Source organism: Coregonus clupeaformis, chromosome 31 (assembly GCF_020615455.1).
Source record: "Coregonus clupeaformis isolate EN_2021a chromosome 31, ASM2061545v1, whole genome shotgun sequence".
NCBI lineage: Eukaryota > Metazoa > Chordata > Actinopteri > Salmoniformes > Salmonidae > Coregonus > Coregonus clupeaformis.
Genome location: NC_059222.1, coordinates 6,291,436 through 6,314,091, shown reverse-complemented (window position 1 = coordinate 6,314,091; position 22,656 = coordinate 6,291,436). Strand labels below are relative to the sequence as shown.

The 22,656-nt window shown below is 44.4% G+C and overlaps 1 protein-coding gene across 2 annotated transcripts; it reads left to right on the top strand.

Moving 5' to 3' along the window:
- Window positions 1-1,348: 1,348 nt before the first annotated feature.
- vstm4b (V-set and transmembrane domain containing 4b) lies at window positions 1,349-9,273 on the top strand. Of its 2 annotated transcripts, none has more exons than XM_041858171.1 (8): window positions 1,349-1,537; window positions 2,638-3,039; window positions 5,475-5,528; window positions 5,733-5,840; window positions 5,991-6,024; window positions 6,169-6,290; window positions 7,541-7,605; window positions 7,851-9,273. In XM_041858171.1, the coding sequence occupies exons 1-8, from the start codon at window positions 1,486-1,488 to the stop codon at window positions 7,974-7,976; spliced, it is 963 nt and encodes a 320-aa protein (XP_041714105.1). In that variant the 5' UTR covers window positions 1,349-1,485; the 3' UTR covers window positions 7,977-9,273. The 2 variants fall into 2 exon arrangements, with proteins under 2 accessions (XP_041714105.1, XP_041714104.1); XM_041858170.1 differs by having other exon boundaries at window positions 2,635-3,039.
- Window positions 9,274-22,656: the final 13,383 nt, after the last annotated feature.

Genomic DNA, 22,656 nt, shown 5'->3' with positions numbered 1-22,656 from the left:
TCCAGACACATTTTCGGGACGTGGTCAGCCAACCCGTCTATCAATATACTTCCCACAAGGGGGCAGTATTGATCACGCCATAACAAAGCAGCTTGCCTAAACTCCCACTCCACAACTCACTTCTCTGAGCTCCAAATCCCTCCATGCATCTCTCACATCTGAGTGCAAGAAGGATCTTGTTAACATGCCTGTTTACTTTAATTACCCTCCAACCACGTCAGTCTCAAACCTAACTGCCTTCTGTTGAACAGACATAGACTTAGATTTATAGGAACACTTGAACACTTAATTGCTGAGAGCCTGAAACCACTGTATGAATTATAACCACCCCCCCACAATGGTTACAGTCTCTCAGCGAAAATAGAGAGAGTGTGTGTGTAACAGAGAATACTACGCAAACGTCAGATGCATTTATAATTATCCTTCATAGATGTGAATTAGCAGTGAATATCTACAATAACTCCCCTGTGCTCTACATAGTGTCTTCTCAGACTCCTGCAAAGTTTCTGGGGATGCTGCCTAGCTCAGCATTTTATATCAAACTCACAACCAAGATGATTGCATCTCCAGCCTAGGAGATGGATGAAGAAATAGCAATCCGAGCATGGATAGAATATAAGTCTCGCTAGCTAAGTCCAAATACAGAAAGGATTATGATGAATGCATGACTGCAGTCCTGTTTTATCTAAAGAAGGGTGAATGTTTGAACTAAACCCTTGTGTGTCTATAAAGCCTTTCTCTAAGAGAAGAGTCGACTATGAACCAAAACTGAGCTGCTCTCACAAAATCCTGCACAAAGATTCTCTGTGGGCTCCAGTTACTCAGACAGAGACAGCGCTGCTCCATCCTCCCTCATTATCTTTCAGTGTGTGTGTGTTTGTGTATGTGTGTGTATGTGTTTGTGTATGTGTTTGTGTATGTGTTTGTGTATGTGTATGTGTATGTGTATGTGTATGTGTATGTGTATGTGTATGTGTATGTGTATGTGTATGTGTATGTGTATGTGTGTGTGTGTGTGTGTGTGTGTGTGTGTGTGTGTGTGTGTGTGTGTGTGTGTGTGTGTGTGTGTGTGTGTGTGTGTGTGTGTGTGTGTGTGTGTGTGTGTGTGTGTGTGCGTGCGTGCGTGCGTGCGTGCGTGCGTGGGAAATAAAACACTGGCCAGAGTAGACTGCTCTGCTGTAGTCCACAGCTGGAAGTGTGATACGTCGGCGTCAAAGCTATAGCACACAACGCACTCCCTCCTTCCCTCCTCCTGCACAGGAAATTACATTTCCCACATTCTGCCAAGCAGAGGAGTAAAGTGGGGTGGGGTAGTGTGCTAGGGGGAGGGGCGAGGGGGGTGGTTCCAAGCAGAAACAGTGAAAGTCCTGTTTCATATTACACACAAATGCTGTAAAAAAAGAAAAGGGAAGAGGAATCCTGAGCTGAGGCTCTGTTTTTTGGGAGACATTTAGCTGTTTTTTATGGAGCCTGCTGGTCTGGAAAATGAAGATCTCTTCAGTGGTCATACTTCTCCTGACTAGAGCGTTCATTGCCGGTAAGCAACTTTATTTTACTATTTAGGTGGATGGGTTATAAAAGTAAAATTTTATTGTTAGGTCAGTATGTCATGATATGAAATTTGGCAATACTTTGAAATGGTATCTGATGATGAATAGAGAGAGAGAGAGCGTGAGAGAGCGCGAGAGAGAGAGAGAGAGAGAGAGAGAGAGAGAGAGCAAGAGAGAGAGCGAGAGAGAGAGAGAGAGAGAAATAACTATAGTAACATCATAAAAAGATAAAAAGATTGGAAAAACATTTGTTGAAGGGCTTGTCAACTTTTTATTAAACGAGTGATGTTCTGGAAAAAGACACATTCTACATGACATGCATTTGAATCAGTAAATAAACAGTCTGCAGTGAAATAATAAGTTGTTATGACAGGATAATTGCAAGTGTATTATAGTCTTTATTTTTGTGCAATGATGAAAAATAACTGTAAACTGAGAAATTGGTGGTTTCCCTTATTTTTGTTGAAAACATAACATTGAAAGGTTTGTAGTTTGCTTTTGACCCATTTACTGTGTTTTGTGTGACTCTTTCATAAGATGCATCTTAATACTCTAGCTAAATAAATATATCTTACAAAATAGAATTTTCATCTAGAAATGAATAGTTAACTTTCTATATGGTGTTTTCATGGCTTTGTGTGTCACATAAATATGCTTACAACTAGTGGAAAGTTAGGATTATGAAATGACTCTAGGTTGAAAAAACAGATGTTGCTTTTGTCATGCAACAAATTAGGCCAAGGTATGTTCCTTAATATTTCTTCCTCTTAAAATTGACTAAGCTAAACACCACTTTCAGATGACTCACCCACAGACATTAATACAGTAGGAAAGAGATACTGTGTCTAACTGTTGATCAAAATCAAAACAACATATGGATTATCTATGAATCTAGGTCAACATGTCTTCTTCCAACTCCTCCAAGGTCTTCATACACCATCTTAGGCTCTTGATGGCTCTTATACCCTTTGCACACTATGAACCAACCAGAACCCTATGGGTTCAGCTCAATAGTGTAAAAAGGTTTTTGGTGTCATATCTATATCCACATACATATTCTTTATGCGTGTACTATATCTTTCAGAAGTGTGCCAGGCCATCAATGTCACCGTCACCCCCTCTCCCTTCACGGTGGCCCAGGAGGGCGAGAACATCACCCTGACCTGCCAGGTGTCCCAGAGACGCCGCTCCAGCAGCCTGCCCGTGGTCAAATGGACCTTCCTGCCCGAACGTTCTTCCAGCGACAAAGAGCTCCTCATCGCCAGGGTCAACATGAGAAAGGCCAGGTTCTATGGGAACTATACCAAGAGCTTCCCCTGGCCTAAGCTGAAGCTGACAGTGGTCAAGCAAGGGAAGATTTTCGACCTGCTCATTATGAACATCTCAGCGGAGGACCAAGGACTCTACATATGCCGGGTGCAGGAGTTCAAGAAGCACCAGAGCCGATGGAAGGTGTCAACGAACTGCACGGCCGCCACCGAACTTAGAGGTAACTATGAATTTAGGTGTAGCACTGTGTGCAGTAGAAGACAACCGATGCAGGTGGTGGTGGTAGTAGCAGTAGCAGTAGCAGTAGCAGTAACAGTAGTAGTAGAACCAGAAGCAGGAATCACAACTGGCTGACCTAATTTAGGAGTCATCAATCTTGAGGAGGAGGAGATTGTGTCATGTGTAATGAAAGGTCCTGTTTTTTATTGTGGAAGGGAGTTCCATGGTTTTGAACAATCTTGAGAAGAAGCAATACTTCATAGCAATAAGTTACATGGCAGCTAGTGGTTACAGGGCTTTCTTTTGCTGGAACGAGAAGATAGAGTATATTTTCTTCTCTGAAGCCAATGTCAGCCCTTCAGTTCTGCCAGTTCGATGCACATAACATTCTGTGAAAGGATCTAAGCAGCATACACAGTAGTGAAGCAGATGTAGCGAAGCAGATGCAATTTCACTTTCTAAGCAATTACTACATTGCTTTGAGTAAATTCAGACTGAACCACTTTTTCCATGGAATCATTTGTGCCGGCAGTGACATTTGACTGTCTGTTCATAGCCAAGTCTGAGCCAGAGCAGACAGACTAGAGCAACACCAGAAGGAAGGGAACACTGGCACCATCACCACCAAACACATATTGTATTTGGCTACTGCCAGGAGTTTCCCTCCCCTAAGTATTGTACACACATACAATCGTGGCTAGAAGTGAGTGATTTCGAGAGTGAGAGAACAAGAGATATTTGTAGTATGAGGCTCCCCAACGTCAGAGCGTCTATGGTGTCGAGGGGGTTGGTTGAATAGACAACTGTGTAGTAGTGCATATGTAACAGAGATAAGAAGGCTCAATACATGGCCACCTGATGTGTCCAACACTGCAGGAATTCCTTTGGTCTTACGCCATACATCCTACTCTGCCCCAAATCCAGGAATATGGTAGGCTTGGGTATACAACCCAAAATGTCATAGGGTTTGATGGTTTAGGGAAAACAAACTGAAAACAGCATGAAATTAGCCTCTTTCTGGGGTAAACAAAGCACCCCTTTAAACCCTGAGATATTTGGACAACGTGTGTGTGGGCTGGGAGATATTGTGCCTTTTTAAAAGGTACGTAGAATGGTGGTGAAACGGATGTGGTTTGGGTTCAAGTATAGGAGCATCAAGGTACTCTAGTACACTGGGTCCTCCGTGGTCAGGGTTTAAAATGGGCAAGTGTAAAAACAGAGCTCCAAGAATGAGGCCACCATTACTTTTTCACGGGCCTCGCATTGAGAAAGAGCGTGATGAATAGAGGGCAAAGAGAAGTGAAGAAAGAGGATGTGAAAATGACATTTTGAAGGTGTTTGTGATGAAGATTGTATGGATTATCACTACATACTAGTATTCAATTTTATATATTTTTCTTTAAGTTTCATTAATACTCGGAAGTAGCCCAAAGTTACCCATGGAATTTGTCCATTGATTGTGGAATACAGAATTTATCCCTTTTTAAACAGAATACAGATCTGTCTTTGGGATGCTATCCATTCGATATGTGTGCTCTGTGCTATCACAGTGAGGATATACGAGAGACCTCCTATCAAAAAGAAAGGGAGAGCACATATGAATGGAATCAATTGAACAGTGAGTGAATTTAGTTGAATGTTTCCACTGCCATTCAAAACCAGCCATAAATGGATGACATTTTCAAAGACACTTCTTTGGCTCCATGCAGTGCTGTAGCTTTATATTATTCATATTATTCCAGCATGTGCAGCTGGCCTTCTGGCGCTGTGCATAATGTCCTATTCAAGTCATACTGTATGAATCATGGTAAAGAAGAGTCTTCTGCACCACAATACTGAATGCTTAATTTTTGAACAAAAAATGCATGACCAAGAGTTGCTTTACCTGGAATGATATAGGAACGTGCTAAAGATTTGTGACATATATTTACAGCAAGTACATACTTGGCAAACACAACTAGAGAAAATCCAGAGCCAAGTCTCACAGCTAGCTCTCATCTATGTCAGACTAATGTTTCCAAATAGTTGAATGTGGGTCATACATATGGTTGGCCCAGTCATTGAAAGTGCTGGTGGTTTAGCATAGAGGGAAATGCTCTAGAGGTAACCCCAGTTTAAGCCCTCTGGACAGGCAGACACTCAGCCAGGCTTCAGCCCAGTAGCTCTGGCGGCTAGCTAAGCTAAGTATGGCTGCTGTGGGAGGGAGAGGCTAGCCTGGCTGTCGTCAGCTGCTGGCGGTTTGGGGTATTTCAGGATGGCTTGGTGGGTGTTAGCTACCACGAGCCAGTGATTCAGGAAGTGGATCCAGAGGAGAGGACAACATCAATACTGTCATCCTATGCCAACCCACCTACAATTAGAGGTTTTTAAACTGGGTACACTGTATAAATAGGTGGGACGGTAGCCACATTGATGACTTCCCTTTTTTCCTTCCAGTGCATGTCCAACCAGCGACCAAGGCCAAGGAGAGTCTGTGGAGTCTGTTTGAAGGTAAGAACGTGACTCTGGTGCTCTGCATTGTCCTTGACTAAAATAGCACAACCACACGAAGCATGCCATAAATGGTGGACATGGATATTTTAAGGATATTTCTAAACAAGTGACTAACAACAGAAACATGGGTCTTCAGGGTAGCACGCCTTCTTACTTGAAGGATGACTAATCTGGTTGGTTTTGTGGTTTTGTGTGTTTCAGACTTGTACCTGTGCGCTGTGCTGATCTGCTCTGTGGGACTGGTGTGCATGTGTATGTTCACCGTGGTGGTGACCTGCCAATATGTACAGAGGAAGAAGAGGTTAAAGGGTGAGTAAACACACCATGAAATAACTCATCTGGGCCACATTAACAGATCATTTAAAGCGAATGGACAAGGCAAGCTGAACTCTGTTTTTGCTGACATGGCAGAATGTTTTTCCCCATCATGCACCAATGTTTCGTCTCATTGTCTTATAGACAACTACCACTTGGTCAAGAGCCCTCAGAACAGGTAGGCTTCTTTATAATTCAAATCAAATGTGAGCTTTACTGCAGATACTATGGTAGCCTAGACACAGTATCTTATCTGCCATAGATGTGATATGAATTCTCCTGACCTAATTCTGCTATAAACATCTCTGTCTGCTGTCTGCAGTTCAGGGGAGACGGTGACCAGTCTAGTCAGTGTGTCTCCTGCCCTGCCCAAAAAGCAGAGGAGGTACAGGAGGAAACGGAGCAAAGAGCAGTCCGAGATACCACCAGAAATACCAGCTAAAGGTAAACAGAAAATCCATCACATCTGTACCATATTTTCACATAGGGAAACTTAGAAGACTATCTTCATACCCACAGTTGGGTATGTGGCCTGGGGGAGGGAGTGTGGTTAAAGTGGCCAACATAGAGGAGTTTACTGAACACTGTGTCTGATTCCTGATATTAGATTCCTGATATTGCTTCTACTTGCTAATATCACGCTGTACCTTTAGAGTATATATATGGATCTACACTATACTGTATATGCTGGCATAGATAAACTGGCCAAAGAGCGAAGCAAATTCTCTATCACTCTGTGATATCACAGTTTGTTACCAGAAATAGTGCTAGGTTTATGGTCAACTTAGCATGCAAGAGTACAGATTCTAAGAAAGTAACATTTGTTCTTGATGATAATATTTTGGTTCACCCTTGAGATTAATAGGTTTGGCAGAGTTTTAACGTGATTTGTCTGTCTCACAAGCAGTTCATGTCATGTCGTAGTAGTCTGAATGTCTACACTTCAAGCATTTTATGTATTGTGACAGATCAGCTTGTCCGAAACACCCTAACACAGGTGGGAGACATGAAATGAACAGACCGGAGGCAGTGGTTGTGGTTCCTTTGCTTTTGTGTTGTCAATAAATAGATTTTTCTTTCACCTGACAAAATGATTCCAGTACTGGGTAGCGTCCACCTCTGAAACAACAGCGAAAAAAATTAATAAAAAATTAACTAAGAAGTTGACCTAAAGACCGTGGCCAAACAGGGAAAACAGACTATCGTCTACACATAACATTTACAGGGGGAACGCTTCTCTCTACCTATAGCCTGCCTTGCTTAACCGAGAGCCAAGGTGCATCAGGAAAAGCCGCTTTCTCTGAGGTAGGCGAGTACGCCATCATCACAGGTCCCCGTGTATGCTCCCCCACCTCAAGCTCATCTCCTGGCACACCTTTATAGAGGGAGACACAAAGCAATTAGTGGGCCCAGCTGCGTACTAATTGGCTTTACACTGAGTACCTATCCCCTGAGGAGGGTGCTGTTGTGTCGTCTTCTTCCGGCCGGTCACTGAACTCTCACAGTATGTTCAACTCTGTTTTGATGTCTGCTTCCAAATCATCACTAATCAATGACAGGAGAGGCATGTAAACATTGTGGACGGAGACAATTGTGGTTCTGGGTTTTGGTTTAAGGGGGAACATTTGTCTTGTTACACAGACAAAGTGTTCCCTCTCTGCATACAGTATAATGATAATTTCATTCTTCCACAGCACCCATTGCAGACAAAATCCGAAAACCCAAACTTTTAAAGGCACAGCCGAGGAAGGTGGTCTTGGTAAGTCTCCTGATTCTTACATACAATTTGTTAGGTACATTATTTCTGTAGAGGGCTGTCCAGAAATCTAACATTTTCCTTCAAGTTGTTTTACTTTAAGTATTTACTTTATTTGATTTGTATGCATATGTGACTGTTATCCCAAGGTAATTTTGTCCAGAATCATATTGTAATAGACCCAACATGAATATCTCAATTTACGAGTATGGTCTTCACTCGCTTCCTTTTCTTCTTGTCCCTTGCAGCCGAAGATTGCAGAGGAGAGCCTGACATATGCAGAGCTGGAGCTGGTCAGGCCTCTGCCGGACAACAAAGCCTTGTGCACAGGCACTGTGTACGCTGAGATCCTCTTTAAGGAGAGGCAAGTGTGAGAAACACACCACTAATAACTTTAGACTGTAGCTCATGTACATGTTATATTTATGATCAGTATTATTGTTTCATATTGTGTATTTCAGTCAATGGTTGGAAAGTAGTTTCTTTACAAAGCCCAAATGAGATGAGATACAAATGTGTTTTCTATACTGAAATGTTGAATTTTAATTTTACATAAGACATTTGATATTCTTATTTTTTTATATGTTCAACCCAAATGCCTTCTCCCCCAAAACATCTGCATGATGTATGTTATGTTCTGCTATGTAATTACTGCAGTACTGCAGCTGCAAAGGTTGACATTAAGGCAACAATTAGCCACCTGCCCTAAGGAGATACGTTTGTGTTATCACGCCAGCGCTTTCAACTGGTGCCAAAGTCAACGGGCTCTTGGGACACACTGTACCCAGAGCTGTGATCAGCTGTGATGGACCAGTTTAACTGGCTGCAAACTAAAGGCCTTGTTTGGTTTGACTTGTTTATAGAACCAGCGTATACCTCTCACCTTATGATTACATAGCACATCATTAATTAAGGTTGTTTTGTATGTAGTTTTTATAAGAACTACGCCAATGACCAAATGTCAATATAGGTACAGCTGATATTTTGTCTTCTGGTTTTTACTTTTCCGTGAATTTAAGTATGTGTAAAAATGCTCAGACAATTTCTTTCCCTGTTTAATGACCCCTTGGATTTAACTATGGAAAAGCGAGCAAAACACCAGGATTTTCTTTCTCCCCCAGTGAACTTGAAACGTCATCCAGGCACCATAACCATCCCCTCCCCCATCTCTCTCTCTCTATCATACATGAAGATCTATACATCGATAATCCCCAGAGTGGGATTGTGCATTGAGACGATTCCATGTAGGAAAAACAAATCCTTCCCACATACATTGACCACAACGAACTCTAAATCTATCTACACAAATCTACACAATGACTCAAAGTAAACTTCCTGGGGTGAGAGAAATTTCTTAAAACCTTTTTAAACTGTGAAAAAATGAAAGTCTCCTCCAAACCACATTGGACTTAATGGGAGGCCATTGCATGGACCACTAACTACAACCATATGTGAACGCTGAACTCTGCACTTTCCTCTGCACTTTTCCTCTGCCGTTTGTTTCAAGCAGAGAGTGCTGTCCTCCGCACTCATCAACATTCCTCTCCATTCCATTTGGAGCTCCTCTGTTGTTGTTGTTTTTTTCATTTGAACTGACATATGAGTGTTTGTGTATGTAATGTATCATATGTACCATGTGCTGTATAAACATAAAGCGGATATGTATGGTTAGTGGTTATGTATGGTCAGTGTGTTTTCCTTGTGCTTTCTTCCAAACCTCCATAGGATATCACATCAGTGAAAAGTAAATTATAATTCATGACATGTTATCAGGAAAAAGGAAAATAAACAAGTAGGAGTAGAAGACAAAATAGAGATGTTGTGGTTTGAACATACCTCCATGTTTGCTTAATTTGGGGAAATGGAGGGTGGGGTAAGGAGTGTCAGAGAGAGAGAGAGAGAGAGAGAGAGAGAGAGAGAGAGAGAGAGAGAGAGAGAGAGAGAGAGAGAGAGAGAGAGAGAGAGAGAGAGAGAGAGAGAGAGAGAGAGAGAGAGAGAGAGAGAGAGAGAGAGAGAGAGAGAGAGAGAGAGAGAGAGAGAGACTAAATGAGAGTAGTGTGACAGGTTGCCAGAGGGAGCATAGGTAGTGACTTTAAATACACCTAAAAAAAGACAACTGTCTGCCTCCCTGGTCTGCACTCATATTAAACTACTGAAATCATTTAAAAAAGGAAAACAAAACATGGTCAAATCTCAAGTCTCCAGACATGATAACGTTTCTGAATTGCAGTGCACAGTAAACATAGTGTAGATCAGGGGTCTACCAGTTGCTCGCAGCCTACCTATGAATAGATCGCCAAACAATTTTGAAAGTTCATGCAATTTGACAAGTATCAGACACTGCAAGCTCCCAGCTACTATCTAATCAACACAGCATTGACATTATCCCACCCCTGGTTAGCCACTATTGGCTCAATAAGCCAAACCTAACACAATATCTGCCAATTAATTTCCAGCAATATCGCCCCTGTCTGTCTGTGTGGTGTGCACATTTGTCTATCACTCTGTGTGTAGCCAGTTGATGTGATATCCATCTTGTGGGTTGACAGAAAGACTTTCCCCAAAACCTTCTCAATTAAATGTTAACTGCAAAGTAGGCTTACCTGGCAGAAGTGTATATCATGAGTAAGTATATCATTTGTATATATTATTTGTTATTTGCTAACTTTGCCATGAAATGAGCAGCAGCAGTACAGAACCATCACTTGACCGGCACATTAGACAGCACATTCCTCACTTGCTAGATGCACAATTAAAGGGCCAGATGCGCTACTAAAGGGGAATTACACTCAAAAAGAAATGTGTTAGTCTCATCCAGACCTAAAAAAAATGGTCTTCTGATGTGATTTCATATTTTACTGCAGTGTGCTAAATAAGGGTCTTACAGTGTTTCTTGGTAGTCTTGAACAAATCTACTTTGAAACAAAAGTATACACCTCACACACATGGTTATGGTCTTAAAAAACAGAAGACACCTGTACCATGTCAGATATAGAGTTGAAATGTATTCAATTTGGAGTTTGCATCCCAATATTACACTTTCTATACATCACAGAAGACTGAAACATACAGTTGAAGTCGGAAGTTTACATACACTTAGGTTGGAGTCATTAAAACTTGTTTTTCAACCACTCCACACATTTCTTGTTAACAAACTATAGTTTTGGCAAGTCGGTTAGGACATCTACTTAGTGCATGACTGTAAGGGATCGGGGGTTGGCAGGGTCTAGACAGAGTCTGACACTTCCCCGATCTACAGAGAGGGGGAGTCATCAGACTCGATCTGGTTCACCTGAGTTCTGAGCACACCTGTCAGTAATTAGTGTAGGATTTAAGGTGTGCTCAGAAGCTCAGTCGGCGCGAGTTATTGTTCCATTGTGACTTGCTAAGCGTTTTGTTCCGAGAGAGAGAGAGAGAGAGAGAGAGAGAGAGAGAGAGAGAGAGAGAGAGAGAGAGAGAGAGAGAGAGAGAGAGAGAGAGAGAGAGAGAGAGAGAGAGAGAGAGAGAGAGAGAGAGAAAAAAGAGAGAGAGAGAGAGTTTGTTGTTTTTGATTACCCGTGTATCCGACCTGTGCCTTGTTGTTTGACTCCCGAATTGCTTAATCCTCTGCTTGTCTACCCAGTGATTACCGTCCTCTGATCCTGTGCCTGTGCCCTCGACTACGACTAAGCCCGCTCCATTTGTACCTCTGCCTGTCTATGCCTGGCCCGGTTTTGACCACAGCCCACCCGACCACGATTAAGCTATTCCCTTGTCTGTACTCTAATAAAGCATCGCTATTCTGCGATTGGATTTTACCACTCTGTCCGAGTATTCATTACAGAATACCTCGCCAATACCATGGATCCAGCGGAATTACAGAGGCGATGGGAGATACAGGAGAAACGGATGGATGAACTCCTACAGCTACTCAACGCTGGTGCGGCTGAAGGCACCACCCCGAGCACGGTCAGTCCTCGTCATGCACCTCCGATTTCTCTACCTACAAGGTACGACGGGAACCTGGCAAATGTCAGGGGTTTCTACTCCAGACGTTCCTGTATATGTCGTACAATCGTACTATGTTTTCCGATGACCGTAGCAGGGTGGATTTCATGATTTCTCTGCTAACGGGAAGAGCACTGGATTGGGCTACTGCGCTTTGGGCAGCTGAGGTCCCCGAGTTGAATACGGAAGTTCAGTTCAAGAGACTGTTTCAAGAGGTGTTCGACCACCCAGTATCTGGGCGTAGTGTGGGAGACCAACTATGCGAACTTCAGCAGGGCCGTCGCACAGTAGCCGACTACGCTTTAGAGTTCCGTACTATAGCAGCCGGTAGCGGATGGAGCGAGACTTCTTTGCTCACAGTTTTCCGAAGAGGGCTGCGCAAAGACGTACAGACGGAGTTGGCTTGTCGAGGAGATATCACTGCGCTACATGAGTTTATCAAAATAGCCATCTCTATTGATAATCGTATAGTGCAACACAAGGCATCCACAGTCCGGGAGCCCTCGATCACTGGTCCTATGCAATCGACAGAGCGGAGGAGAGAATCTGAGGATGAGCCTATGCAACTGGGACGGTCACCTCTACAAGGTTCGGTGAGACAACAACGTCGGCAAGACGGACTATGCTTGTATTGTGGTCAGTCGGGTCATTTCGTTCGTCAATGTCCGGTACGACCTAACCGTACACCAGGATATCGCCTCGGAACTGCCAAACCGGTGAGTGAGAATCAAGTTTTGAACATTACATCGAAACAAATGTATGTGCCAGTTACTTTATCTGTCGAAGAGAAAGTGCGCAGGTTGGAAGGACTTATTGATTCCGGAGCGGCTGCCAGCTTTCTGGATATGGGTCTTGCTGAGGAGTTGGGAGTTCAACTTATCCCAATTCAACCTCCCCTGCGAGTCAACGCGTAAGACGGTGAGCCCATGGGCACTGGGTTCATTACGCACCGTACAGAGGTAATCAAGTTACAAGTGGGCTCCATACACCAGGAGAACATCTTTTTTTTCGTCATCTCCGCTCCACGGGAGCCACTAGTTCTCGGCCACCCCTGGCTCGTCCTCCATGATCCGGTCATCTCCTGGAAATCTGGCGATATCACAGCTTGGAGTGAGGTATGTAGGGCAGAGTGCCTCAATTTACCGTGCAAAATGTCTACTGTGGAGGATGCGCAGGGTGCGGTGTCGACTGTGATCCCTACAGAATACCAGGATTACGCGCAGGTGTTCTCAAAGGAGAGGGCTACCGTGTTACCACCTCATCGGGCCTGGGACTGCGGGATTGATCTGCTATCCGGAGCTACACCTCCTCGTGGAAGAATCTACCCGTTGTCACAGCCGGAATGAGAAGCGATGAGCCAGTATATTGATGAGGCGCTACAGCAAGGGGCCCTTCGCCCATCGACGTCTCCCGCCGCATCCAGTTTTTTCTTTGCGAAGAAAAAGGATGGAGGACTGCGTCCTTGTATAGACTATCGAGGGTTGAACGATATTACCATCAAAAATCGTTACCCTCTTCCTTTGATTCCAGCAGCCCTTGAACAGGTGGGACAGGCCTCCATGTACAGTAAACTGGACCTCAGGAGTGCGTACAATCTGGTGCGTATTAGAGAGGGGGATGAATGGAAGACCGCCTTCATCACACATCGAGGACACTATGAATATTGTGTCATGCCCTATGGACTTACCAACGCGCCCTCAGTATTCCAGGCGTTCATGAATGACATTTTCAGGGACATGATTGATCGATTTGTTATAGTGTACATTGATGACATCCTAATATATTCTAACTCTCTGAGTGAACATGTGTCCCATGTACGACAGGTTCTGGATCGGCTCCTACAACATTCTCTGTTCGTGAAGGCAGAAAAGAGTGAATTCCATGTCACTACGATTTCCTTCCTTGGGGCCATACTCACACCCGACGGGGTTAAACTGGATGAATCCAAGGTGCAAGCGGTACAAGACTGGCCTCAACCCCAGACGGTGAAGGAGCTCCAGAGGTTCTTAGGGTTTGCCAATTACTATAGACGGTTCGTGCGTAATTTCAGCACAACCCGCAGCGCCCCTGTCGGCGATGACCAGCTACAAGGGTCGCGGTCTGAACTGGACGGAGGGGGCAGTGCGTGCGTTTGAGACGTTGAAACAACGCTTTACCACCGCTCCTATTCTATGTCAGCCGGACCCTACCTTACCGTTTATCGTGGAAGTGGACGCTTCGGAGGTTGGAGTTGGAGCCGTGTTATCCCAACGCCAAGGTGAGCCGCCTAAATCACGACCCTGTGCTTTCTTTTCTAGGAAACTGAATTCTGCCGAGCAGAACTATGACGTGGGTAATCGGGAATTACTGGCGGTGAAGTTAGCACTGGAGGAGTGGAGACATTGGTTGGAGGGAGCAGAGCATCCGTTCCAAGTGCTCACGGACCACCGCAACCTGGAGTATCTTCACAGTGCCAAACGACTGAACTCCCGACAGGCAAGGTGGTCTTTATTCTTCAACCGTTTCCGATTCACTGTCTCTTATATCCCCGGGTCCAAGAATGGTAAGGCGGACGCGCTTTCCCGACGGTTCGAGCGCACGGAAAGACCCGTGGAGCCAGAACCTATTCTCCCCATGAGTTACCGTGCTGGTCCGGTGAGGTGGGCTATTGATGACACGATTCAGGAGAGCTTACAAGCGGAACCAGCCCCTCCAGAAACCCCGGGGTCTAAGGTGTTTGTGCCAGCTCCTCTTCGACCTCAACTGATGGAATGGTGCCACACGTCGCTGGGATCTGGTCATCCCGGAATCACTCGAACTACACGACTCATCAGCCGAAAATACTGGTGGGATTCCCTCACAGATGACGTCAGAGACTATGTCTTATCCTGTCCAGTATGTGCTCAGTCCAAGGTACCTCGTGCACTACCGGAGGGTAAGCTGATGCCATTGCCAACTCCTCAACGACCATGGTCGCACATTGCTATGGACTTTGTTACCGACCTACCAGAATCAGAGGGCCATACTGTAATTCTCGTGGTCATCGATCGTTTCTCCAAGATGTGCCGGTTAGTACCCATGACCCGTTTGCCTAACGCCACTCAGATGGCTGAAACTATGTTTACCCAGGTGTTCCGGCAGTTTGGTGTCCCGGAGGATATTGTTTCCGACCGGGGACCCCAGTTTGTATCCCGGGTATGGAAGGCCTTCTGCGAACGCTTGGGCATCTCGGTTAGCCTAACCTCCGGATATCATCCCCAGGCCAATGGGCAGACAGAACGGCTCAACCAGGAAATTGGGAAATATCTACGGCAACAATGTTCGCGGCAGTCGCAAGAGTGGAGTCGATTCCTTCCTTGGGTAGAGTATGCTCAGAACTCACTCATTCACACCTCCCTACGCTAACGCCCTTCCAGTGTGTTCTTGGGTATCAACCCCCCTGTTCCCGTGGGATACCGCATCAGGGATGGTACCGGCGGTGGACGAGTGTTTCCGTCGGAGTGCGCAGGTCTGGGAGACGGCCCATCAACATCTCAGTCAAGCCTCACAACAGCAAAAGACCTACGCCGACCGACGCCGGAGACCTACTCCCACTTATCAACCCGGGCAACGAGTGTGGCTGTCTACCCGAGACCTGCGGTTCCGACGGAGCTGCAAGAAGCTCCAACCCAGGTACATTGGTCCTTTCAATGTTCAGAGATGTATTAACCCTGTCACCTACCGTCTGTTACTCCCTCGACACTACAGGATAAACCCTACGTTCCACGTCTCCCTGTTGAAACCTGTCCATTATAGCCCGATGTATCCACCAATCGCTCAACAACCTACTACACCACCTTTGGAGGATGAACAGGACACCACCTATACAGTACACGAGATACTGGAGTCAAGACGGAGACGAGGGGGCATCGAATATCTCGTGGACTGGGAGGGATATGGACCTGAGGAACGGTCCTGGGTTCCGGCTAAGGACATACTGGATCCCGCTCTCAAGGCCACTTTCCACGCTGAGCACCCAGATCATCCAGGACCCCCGACCCAGAGGAAGACCACCCGGTAGAGGTAGAAGGCCGTCAGGAGCCGGCCCTGGGGAGGGGGATACTGTAAGGGATCGGGGGTTGGCAGGGAGTCTAGACAGAGTCTGACACTTCCCCGATCTACAGAGAGGGGGAGTCATCAGACTCGATCTGGTTCACCTGAGTTCTGAGCACACCTGTCAGTAATTAGTGTAGGATTTAAGGTGTGCTCAGAAGCTCAGTCGGCGCGAGGTATTGTTCCATTGTGACTTGCTAAGCGTTTTGTTCCGAGAGAGAGAGAGAGTTTGTTGTTTTTGATTACCCGTGTATCCGACCTGTGCCTTGTTGTTTGACTCCCCGAATTGCTTAATCCTCTGCTTGTCTACCCAGTGATTACCGTCCTCTGATCCTGTGCCTGTGCCCTCGACTACGACTAAGCCCGCTCCATTTATAACTCTGCCTGTCTATGCCTGGCCCGGTTTTGACCACAGCCCGCCCGACCACGATTAAGCTATTCCCTTGTCTGTACTCTAATAAAGCATCGCTATTCTGCGATTGGATCTTACCACTCTGTCCGAGTATTCATTACAATGACACAAGTAATTTCACCAACAATTGTTTACAGACAGATTATTTCACTTATAATTCACTGTGTCACAATTCCACTGGGTCAGAAGTTTACATACACTATGTTGAGTGTGCCTTTAAACAGCTTGGAAAATTCCAGAAAATTATGTCATGGCTTTAGAAGCTTCTGATAGGCTAATTGACATCATTTGAGTCAATTGGAGGTGTACCTGTGGATGTATTTCAAGGCCTACCTTCAAACTCAGTGCCTCTTTGCTTGATGTCATGGGAAAATCAAAAGAAATCAGCAAAGACCTCAGAAAAAAAATTGTAGACCTCCACAAGTCTGGTTCATCCTTGGGAGAAATATCCAAACGCCTGAAGGTACCATGTTCATCTGTACAAACAATAGTACGCAAGTATAAACACTATGGGACCACGCAGCAGTCATACCGCTCAGGAAGGAGACACATTCTGTCTCCTAGAGATGAACATACTTTGGTGCGAAAAGTGCAAATCAATCCCAGAACAACAGCAAAGGACCTTGTGAATATGCTGGAGGAAACAGGTACAAAAGTATCTATATCCACAGTAAAACGAGTCCTGTATCGACATAACCTGAAAGGCAGCTCAGCAAAGAAGAAGCCACTGCTCCAAAACTGCCATAAAAAAGCCAGACTACGGTTTGCAACTGCACATAGGGACAAAGATCGTACTTTTTGGAGAAAGGTCTGATGAAACAAAAATAGAACTGTTTGGCCATAATGACCATCGTTATATTTGGATGAAAAAGGGGGTTGCTTGCAAGCTGAAGAACACCATCCCAACCGTGAAGCACGGGGGTAGCAGCATCATGCTGTGGGGGTGCTTTGCTGCAGGAGGGACTGGTGCACTTCACAAAATAGATGGCATCATGAGGAAGGAAAATTATGTGGATATCTTGAAGCAACATCACAAGACATCAGTCAGGAAGTTAAATGTTGGTTGCAAATGGGTCTTCCAAATGGACAATGACCCCAAGCATACTTCCAAAGTTGTGGCAAAATGGCTTAAGGACAACAAAGTCAGGGTATTGGAGTGGCCATCACAAAGCCCTGACCTCAATCCTATAGACAATTTGTGGGCAGAACTGAAAAAGTGTGTGTGAGCAGGGAGGCCTACAAACCTGACTCAGTTACACCAGTTCTGTCAGGAGGAATGGGCCAAAATTCACCCAACATATTGTGGGAAGCTTGTGGAAGGCTACCCGAAACGTTTGACCCAAGTTAAACAATTTAAAGGCAATGCTAGCAAATACTAATTTAGTGTATGTAAACTTCTGACCCACTGGGAATGTGATGAAAGAAATAAAAGCTGAAATAAATAATTTTCTCTACTATTATTTTGACATTTCACATTCTTAAAATAAAGTGGTGATCCTAACTGACCTAAAACAGGTAATTTTTACTAGGATTAAATGTCAGGAATTGTGAAATACTGAGTTTAAATGTATTTGGCTAAGGTGTATGTAAACTTCCGACTTCAACTGTAGAAAAACTGGATTTTCAGGCAGTAAAAAAAAAAAAATGTTTATTGATTATGAAATTATGAAAAATATTAATAACGTTCCACCAATGAAGCCACTAGAAGGCAATTTAGTAATTGACTTGGACTCAGAACATCCAATTTCATTGTTTCTCTATGAACAATTGTACATTTGAGACTGAAAAATAAAATAGAAATCTAAAACCAGGAAAAATAAAACTGAGAAAACATAATTTGGGAAAATGTAAAACAGAAAACATAGTGCACTACTTTCTCTTGCACACTAAGAACCTGGGGAAGAGTTGCAGGGGACAGGAGAAGAAGAATATGCCTATCTGAATGCTAGAAAAAAATGAGTAGCTCCAAGTTTTCTTGAGTTGCTCTCATGCTAGAAAATGTTGGAGACCCCTTGTGTAGATGTTATCTATGTATCATGTGTGGTTAGAGAAATTGCTACCGGAGATGTCTGACATCTGATAATGGAGCCAAAGGGGATGGCTGCCATTTTACAGGCTCCTAACCAATTGTGCTATTCTGTGTGTTATTTTGCGTTGTTTGTAACTTTTTTTGTACATAATGTTTCTGCCACAGTCTCTTATGACCGAAAAGAGCTTCTGGACATCAGAACAGCGTTTACTCACCACGGACTGGACAAAGAATTACGTCTCCTCCCGGACCAGGCCCAAATCCCCGTCATTCACATGAAGAGGAGACGCAGATACAGGGGCCGCAGATCCGGGTGCTTGGTGAAAATATGTCGGTGAGTGGTTAATCCGCCTTTACCATCCATCCTACTGGCGAACGCACAATCACTGGAGAATAAACTGGATGAGCTCCGTTCGAGACTATCCTACCAACGGGACATTAAAAACTGTAATATCTTATGTTTTGCAGAGTCATGGCTGAACGAGGACATGGATAATATACAGTTGCCTGGATTTTTTTCTTCTGTGCATCGGCAAGAGAGAACAGCAACCTCCGGTAAGACGAGGGGTGGTGGTCTGTGTCTATTTGTCAATAACAGCTGGTGCGCGATCTCTAATATTAAGGAAGTCTCTAGGTTTTGCTCGCCTGAGGTAGAGTATCTCATGATAAGCTGTATACCACACAATTTACCAAGAAAGTTTATCTATATTTTTCATAGCTGTCTTTTTAACACCACAAACCGATTCAGGGACTAAGACCGCACTCAATGAAATGTATAAGGCCATAAACAAACAAGAGAATGCTCACCCAAAAGCGGCAATCCTAATGGCCGGGGACTTTAATGCAGGAAAACTTAAATCCTTTTTACCTCATTTCTACCAGCATGTCACATGTGCAACCAGAGGGGAAAAATTCTAGATCACCTTTGCTCCACACACAGAGACACGTACAAAGCTCTCCCTCGCCCTCCATATGGCAAATCTGACCGTAATTCTGTCCTCCTGATTCCTGCTTACAATAAAAAACTCAAGCAGGAAGTACCAGTGAATATGTTCCGGGATTCGTCCAATGGCATTGAGGAGTATCCCACATCAGTTACCGGCTTCATCAATAAGTGCATCGACGACATCGTCCCCACAGTGAGTGTACGTACATATCCCAACCAGAAGCCATGGATTACAGGCAACATCCACACTGAGCTAAAGGCTGGAGCTGCTGCTTTCAAGGAGCGGGACACTAATCCGGACGCTTATAAGAAATCCCGCTATGCCCTCTGACAAACCATCAAACAGGCGCAAAGCGTCAATACAGGACTAAGATTGAATCCTACTACACCGGCTCTGACGCTCGTCGGATGTGGCAGGGCTTGCAAAATATCACGGATTACAAAGGGCAGCCGTGAGCTGCCCAGTGACGCAAGCCTACCAGATGAGCTAAATGCCTTCTATGCTCACTTCGAGGCATGCAACACTGAACCATGCATGAGTGCACCAGCTGTTCTGGACGACTGTGTGATAACGCTCTCCGTAGCCGATGTGAGTAAGACCTTTAAACAGGTCAACATTCATAAGGCCGCAGTGCCAGATGGATCACCAGGATGTGTACTCATGTGCTGACCAACTGGCAAGTGTCTTCACTGACATTTTCAACCACTCCCTGACCAAGTCTGTAATACCTACATGTTTCAAGCAGACCACCATAGTCCCTGTGCCCAAGAACACCAAGGTAACCTGCCTAAATGACTACCACCCTGTAGCACTCACATCTGTAGCCATGAAGTGTTTGAAAGGCTGGTCATGGCTCACATCAAAACCATCATCCCAGAAACCCTAGACCCACTACAATTTGCATACTTACCAAACAGATCCACAGGTGCCCTTTCACACCTGGACAAAAGGAACACCTACGCGAGAATGCTGTTTGTTGACTACAGCTCAGCGTTCAACACCATAGTGCCCTCAAAGCTCATCACTAAGCTAAAGACCCCTAAACATCTTCCTCTGCAACTGGATCCTGGACTTCCTGACGGGCCAAACCCCAGGTGGTGAAGGTAGGCAACAACACATCTGCCACGCTGATCCTCAACACGGGGGCCCCTCAGGGTCCTAGTGAATCTGTTATTCAATGTGTTTCTATTGGCTAATAGCAGTAATGCCAAATTCAATGTTCCATCCAATAATGTATTACTTTTTTGAATACCTTAAGGGGTCTTAAAACAATTCCATATGTTAGTTTAGAACCCCAATCCACAATCACATTGGTAAGCAATAGCACAGTAACCCTTACGGAAATAACACATGAATTTCACATGTGAACACGTGAAGTGTTCCAAAAACACATTTCATGTGATCTTATGTGAAGTTAATGTGATAACATGTGAGAACTACACATGTGAAAGCATGTGATCACATGTGAAGTGTTCCAAAAACACGTTTTCACATGATTTCACATGTGACATTTCATGTGAAATCATGTGATTTATACATGTGCGATCATGTGGTTTTTCTGTATGAGTCCAACTTTTCTCACAACCAAGCCCTCACATTTTCCTGTAATATCATAACACTATTAGACACATTATACATATAACTTTTCCAACTAGAAATATTATTTATACTCAGTCAAGTACCTTTGAAGTAGTTCCACACAAACATTTATACAATAAAGAGCTCTTAGAATTTCTGATCTTTAGACTGTATTGAGTCAGAGGAGAACAAAACCACATCCATTCAAGATTTGAATGAACAGGATGACATGTTTTTGCCCTCTCTTGCCAGTTTTCCTAAACATGTCCAACAAACTATAACTCATCCCTTGAATAGGCTACATGGCTAATTTGGCTATCCTTGATATGAATTTCAATACTGAAACAATCCAAAACAAAACAGTTCCACAGTCAAAGACATACAAGACTTGCCAAGAATATAAACTAGAATTCTACAGAAATCCTCTGTGAGTATCACCATATAATTAGATAATTAGTCACTTGGGGCATTACGTAGTTAACACATAATGCCACCTCTGTACCTGGTGACCAAGTGGGGCAGTCATACAATAGCAGAGGAAGGAAACAGAGAGGCTGTAACAGACACTGTCGGCTGGCACTGGGTTGGGGGTAGGAAAGATGGACCAGACAGACCGGACGTCCTGCTAACAAGGTTGTGAACACAGATGTGTCCAGCGATCCAGCCTCAGCACATGGCCAATGTGCCAGTATTGAAGCAGTGGATAGCTGAGTATTTTTATTTATTTATTTAACCTTTATTTAACTAAGCAAGTCAGTTAAGAACACATTCTTATTTACAATGACGGCCTACACCGGCCAAACCCGGACGACGCTGGGCCAATTGTGCGCCGCCCTATGGGACTCCCAATCACGGCCGGTTGTGATACAGCCTGGAATCAAACCAGGGGGTCTGTAGTGACGCCTCAAGCACTGAGATGCAGTGCCTTAGACCGCTGCGCCACTCGGGAGCAGTGGTATGATTGATTACTGTGTTAGCGTTTGACGTTATCAACTACTGAAGGGTTCTCATACTCTATGGAATTCTCCTTCAATGAAACAATACTTTTAACCATACTGTAACAATAGAATAAACCCATAATAAAACACCAGTGAATGAAATTGAGGTAGGTGAGTTTATACTGAGCTGGTTGTCTGGCTGTTACAGAGGAATCATCACCCTCCAGTAGAGCAGAGCTCTTTTTACCAACTAGCTCTCACAGTCTCACGTCAGAATTAGAAGTTCATCCATGTTTCTCAAACTTCACAGTTTAGGCATTAACTCCTATTTTTTAAGGTAAGGGTTAAGGTTTGGGATAGGCTTAAAACAAAAATCTCAAAAACAACTTTCAAACATGGATTCAACTGGATTTTTGGCACAAGAAACAGATGCTTATGCCCATTTGCCATCCCTGTCCACAATACCCTTGCAAAACTGAAACCTACTTGAAGGCAACAGCGCTCATTGTTGCCCCTAGTGGCCGGTTTCCATGTCATCTCCCGACGTCCTCAGACATGGATGGATGTCGAATACTGACTTGTATCACGGGAGACCTGGCTGCTTTTTACAGGGGAGGATGACAGACTGAACACAGGTAAACAAGAGGCTCTTGTGATGTGATGTCCTCCTGGGGACCAGAAACAGGATTCCATTGAAAGACACACCTACCTGGAGAATCAGTCTTGCTTGGTCTCCGTCTGTGGACAGCCCAATAAACTTGAACGTAATGACCCCCCTCCCCTTTCTCTCTCTCTCTTTCAACCTCCCTCACCCTCCCCCTCTCCCACTCTCTCTCTGTCTCTCGGATACAGTCCTTACATTGCAGATCATCAAGTGTAATCTATCCTGCCTATTCACAGGTCCCCAAGGTGCACTGGGCCATGCTCAATTAGGTCAGTATGTCTGTCTCTCTTCATTACATGCATATAGCTGCATATGGTCTATGTGTAATTCAGGCACTGGATTACACATAGAAGTTGACTCTGATAAAATTGGCTAGACTAAACTATACCCTACATTTATTAACAACAGATTCAGTTGTCTTTAACAAA

What these genes read in the sequence shown, in the direction of transcription:
- vstm4b (XM_041858170.1), top strand. Translation starts at nt 1,486, where the DNA reads ATGAAGATCTCTTCAGTGGTCATACTTCTCCTGACTAGAGCGTTCATT. An exon ending in GGCCGCCACCGAACTTAGAG is followed by an intron (nt 3,040 to 5,474) that starts GTAACTATGAAT and finishes TTTTCCTTCCAG; the next exon opens with TGCATGTCCAACCAGCGACC. An exon ending in TCTGTGGAGTCTGTTTGAAG is followed by an intron (nt 5,529 to 5,732) that starts GTAAGAACGTGA and finishes TGTGTGTTTCAG; the next exon opens with ACTTGTACCTGTGCGCTGTG.